The 5,216-nt window shown below is 35.9% G+C and overlaps 1 protein-coding gene across 1 annotated transcript; it reads right to left on the bottom strand.

Moving 5' to 3' along the window:
* Window positions 1-407: 407 nt before the first annotated feature.
* Window positions 408-1,539, bottom strand: LOC145694261 (coiled-coil domain-containing protein 28A-like). The gene has a single exon (XM_081770357.1). It carries the CDS (start codon window positions 1,228-1,230, stop codon window positions 655-657), a length of 576 nt encoding a protein of 191 aa, XP_081626483.1. The 5' UTR covers window positions 1,231-1,539; the 3' UTR covers window positions 408-654.
* Window positions 1,540-5,216: the final 3,677 nt, after the last annotated feature.

The raw sequence follows: 5,216 nt of genomic DNA, 5'->3' as shown, positions 1-5,216 counted from the left end.
CAACAATCCATTTCTTGTTTGATAGGCTAATATCTAGATTTTTTTTTTAAAAAAAAAAAGTGTGATCGGTTTAACTGAAAGTTTTAATGGTTTTCATAGTTTTTTTTTTTCAACCTGTATGTAATAACGCAAAGTGGAAGATTTCAATATGAGCGGAAAAATTAACATATGCTTGTAATAATGGCTATCGCTTGGGCCGGATTATTAACTAAATAAACCTTAAAGAGCTACGGGGACAAGAGTGAGTACAACATTTAAAGACGTTCAGAAAGGTTCGTTGGGGTGTGTATATGTCAGACAATATATACGTACATAGTTATTGTCGGTATTTATTAAATTAATAAATATCTTATTTATTACAGATATATATATATATATATATATATATATATATATATGTACAAGGGTAAGGCATTATTGTCTCATTTTGAAATTTGCACCTTCAGATTTTATGTCCTGTTGGCCTAATTTTATCCCCCTCAATATAGATTGTCTAATTCGCACACTGACTACATTCATATATAAAATCACGTTGGTAAGCAATATCACATAATAATCAAAATCGAATTTCCTAATCAACTTCATCCTATATTTCTTACAATGTTTTTAAATGTGCGGAGCATAGAATATGTACATACTTCTAAGAATCTCTAATTAATCTTGTACATCACTTTCTTGATTGTCACTTGAAAAGGGATCCAACCTTTCGATACAAAGGCTCAACTGCTCCAAAGACTCTATGAGGTTCTGCATGTTCTCTTGGCCTGCACGTAGTCCTTCGTCACTTAACGGTGCATAAAGTTCTTGTTGTGCTCCGAGATCAAAGTGAAGTTTTGTCAGATTCTCTTGTTGTACGCGTATTGCTTCCATCTGTTCCATTCCACAACCTTTGCCAAAAGCTCTTAGTTTTCCCGAGCGGAAGTCTTCAAGAAGCTGCAAAAGCCCCTGCTCCATCCGTGGAGCATTCGTGGCATTTGAGAGAAAAGAATGGTGTATATCGGGACGATTTGCTCTTGAAAATGGACCAGGGCTTCGTTTCTTATGCTGGCTTCTGGAAGTTGATGGTCGTTTTCGCCTGGATTTCCTACTGCAATAAGAGCAAAAAGCTTCTCCTGGAGTAAAATTCTCATTTACATAAAAAAGTTTTGTTGTACTAGTGGCTCTTTTATCTACCTTCATACTAGTAGTAGCATTATCTCTCATACTAGGACCTGACAATTTATTACCCATTTGTGACACTGGTGACTTCTGTCCGGTGGTTGAATTTATTATATGTCAGCCAGTGATGAAATACGGGGATATCACTTTACTCTAGAAGACATTTTAGGAGGAAGGGATGACATTAAACCAATGAAGTCATTGACTCAGTCTAAAAACAGGTCAACATGTACACAAAGGACTTCTACTTATCGTGAGTTTAGAATCTTTCTCAAAGTTTCCACAAATTTACTGTATTGGTAGAGAACTTTATAGAAAAATAGTGCATATCACCACTATATTCAATTTTAATATTTTAACACCCCATGCTATCATATCATATCACTATGGAATCATTTTCACTATAATATACTATAGCTAAAGTATTGTTGACGCAACAGTGCACTTTCTCTCAATAACCAAACAATGGGACATTCAAAATTTTTAATTTTGAGTGCTACACTAAAGCGCATGTATAATATCTAAATTATAAATCCAGGTATTTGTGTTGTTGACAGAAGTTTGTGTATTGCACAAGCAACTATATGAAATACGCTAACTATACAGGGTGTTAATGAACTATACCGACAAACTGTAAGAGGCGATTCCTTACATGAAAATAATAGAAAAAGTTCATATGGACCTGTGGCGAAAAGTGCATATTTTCAGAATCAAGGCTGTCCGAAATAGCTTAAAAGCCAAATTTCAAGAGGCCCTATTTTGAATTCGAGAGACTGTGGATGATAGTTTTTATCAGTGAAAAGGAACTCACATATGCAATACAAAAATGCAAACTTCATTAATGTTCAATGGATGTGCAGAGTCCCCTGCAGAGTGAAATTCCCAGGCATGCCATTAACCGAATTTTGAGATATGCTCTGACTTTATGATTGGTCCAAAGTAGGCAAATGATAAGCCTTGATAACAGTGAACACGAAATCATTTGGAGCAATGACGAAAGTGTTAATTATCGTCAGCAGCACGGTCTCTCGTACTCGGGAAAACGTATACTGGGATGTTTTATTTCACCTTATAAGTGGAGAAAACGTGAAATATACCGTGACGAAATACATCGCATCACACGTTATTCCGAACAGAAGAAAACATGGTTCTGCTGGTTCTTAACACTTCCGACTCCCCTCCGAAGTATTGGATGTCCATTGTTGTCAAAGTTTACCTCCTGCCTACTTTGAACCCTCCTTGAAATCAGGATATATTTGAAAATTCTATTGAGGGCATATCTGAGAATTACACCCTGTATGGAATACCTTGTACACTTGTTGAAAATTGATGAAATATGCACTTGTGGATTGTGTATGCGTGACTTTCTTGACGCTAATAAGGACCACCATCCACAGTTTCTGGAATTCGAAATAGGGCCTGTTGAAGTTTATTTATTTATTTATTTATTTATTTTTGCGATTTTGGACAGCTCTACCTCTGAACTATACACTTTTCGCCATAGGTCTATATGAACTTTTTCTCTTATTTTGATGTGAGGAATCATCTCTTACAGTTTGTCGGTATAGTTCATTAACACCCTGTATATATGCTTCCCACAACACTACAAAATACGTTCTTGTAATTCTGAGCTGTAATTCTAGAATATACTAGTTCTTGTATATTCTAGCTAAGAATTCATACATTTCGGTAAACTAGATTCATTGTACCACTACTCTTACGAACTTTAACTACATACTATTTCATAGAATATGGTTTTCAATTTACGATGTGAAACAGCTGTTCCAATTATGATATTACAGTATAGCACAGTGGCGTGTTTAGGGGGTGGCTTCCGGGCTTAAGCCCCCCCCCGAAATCTTACTTAGTATAGTAAAGTAAATGAAATATCTTGCAGAATTTTCACATTTCCAGGCAAAGCCCCCCCCCCCCGAAAGTCAGCAAAGCCCCTCCCGAAACAAAATCGTAAATACGCCACTGTTATAGCACAAACGAAGATCCGGAAAGTTCATCATTGAAGAAAAGAAAATCTGAAGTAAACTAAATCTTCTGTCATTCCAGTAACAATTGAGCCAATATGTACTACAATATATCCAAAACACAGTTTATGGTCACAACATAATGATTACTTTGGTCCATACAATAATATTTTTTCTTCAGGAATAATACTTAACATTATGTAATTCATACATATTACATGGAGGAGATATGTCTTGTTCATTCCAGGTGTTTTGATAGAACTTTTCGAATTATACATATGAGAGGATGCTGATAATTTTTGTCTCCAAGGTCATAAAAAAACACTACAAATCACAGAGCCAAATAAATATTATCACAGGAAAGCTTACATATTTTCTTTAATATTGTGTGCTCATTTTTCCACATAGTCGTCATTTACTGCAATACATTTGCGCTAAAGATAAACAAGTCGTTTCATTTCGTCGGCATAGAACTCAGTATTATGTGAACTTAACCAAGAGCGAACAGAAGTCTCAACTTTTGCATCATAGGTGTAGTGTGTGACTTTTGAATCTTTCTTCAATTTCGAAAACAAAATAAAATCACTAGGAGCAAGATCAGGGTTGAAAGGTGGGTGGGGTAGCACAGCGAATTTCATGATTTCAAGATCAGCTGTAGTCATGTGGCTTTGTGTGGCTTTGCATTATCATTGTGTAGGAGGACATCCACTCCCTGTCGAATCCCGTTGACAAGTGCCCTCAATCATCTCAGGTCTCCACATACGACTCAGAGTTTACACTTTTCTTGTTGTGCAACAATTCACGATGAACAACACCTCGGCTATCCCTAAATACTTTCAGGAACACCTTTCCTGCTGATGACACTGTTTTGGCTTTTTTGAGATCTTGGAAAAGCACTGTGACAAAATTCCATGGATTGTGTTTTGTTTTTAGGATCATAATGATGGACGTATGACTCATCTCCTGTGAGAATTCTCTGTAGAAAATGCATACCTTTAGCCTCGTACCGCTGCAGAGGTTGATGACAAAAGTGTAATCTCTTCTGTCAAAGAAGAAGGACGCAACGGGCATATGCCTTGCGGTACCTTAAACATTGAATAATGTGAGCCACCCTTACACGTGAAGTGCTAAGGATATTGAACGTTTCTGCTGTGCGATTCTTCGATTCTGACGAATCAATTAATAAGCATGTTGTTTGTAATGATCATCTGTCACACTCACTGTCTTTCTGTGTGGGGTTCATCGTTCAGTGATAAGGTGCCCGGATCTACGTCCTTGACCTTTCGGGCCCAACTCCTCATTGTACTCACATCAGCACATGCTTCCCAGAATAACTCGCACTGGTGTCAAACTTGATACACCTCAAGGTCACAGACCACCAATCACACTTCTGCCCTCATTCAACGATTTCTGAAGGTACCTGAAAAAATAAAAATAGAAAACAAAAATTATCAGCATTACCTCGTACATAAGTATAACTGTGTGTATGTTTGTTCACTTGTGTCAAACTCATACTACAATGTATACAACATTTATCTTTTTTTCTCACGAAATCTGTCGATTAATTTTCTGATAAGTTAATTTATAGACTTGATTTATTTTCAAATATTTTGGAAGACATATTAAACGCTTTACATTTCAAGAGGCGCCAAAGGTCTCTTAACCACAATGATGGTCCATTAATAAAGTGTAGAAGTCATAAGCATATAATGCTAAGCTATTAGAAACGTTTTCTCCATACGATAATCTATTAAGAATAATATTTCATCCATAATCAGATGGCTATATGATCTTAGAACGATTTTCTTCTATTCCTTTCCTGCTACTAAAGAGGTAAGAATTTCCAGAGATAATATCTTGTAACGTAAGAAAAATAATGGATATACGTTTTACTATGAATGGGTTCGAAGTTAAAATTTGAGAGTTTACTTGACATGACAATCTATATCTGCTATCCTGATCAATAAAGTTATCAATCTTTCCAAGCTTGCCAGTGGAAAGAAAAACATAGAAACAAAAAAGAGCAACAAAAAGAAAAGAAAAGGGATAAAAAATAAAATATTGCTAAACTCTGCAAAA

The sequence above is a fragment of the Thermobia domestica genome, chromosome 9 (assembly GCF_964235325.1).
Source record: "Thermobia domestica chromosome 9, izTheDome1.hap1.1, whole genome shotgun sequence".
NCBI lineage: Eukaryota > Metazoa > Arthropoda > Insecta > Zygentoma > Lepismatidae > Thermobia > Thermobia domestica.
This window is presented reverse-complemented; position numbering and strand designations above follow the sequence as displayed.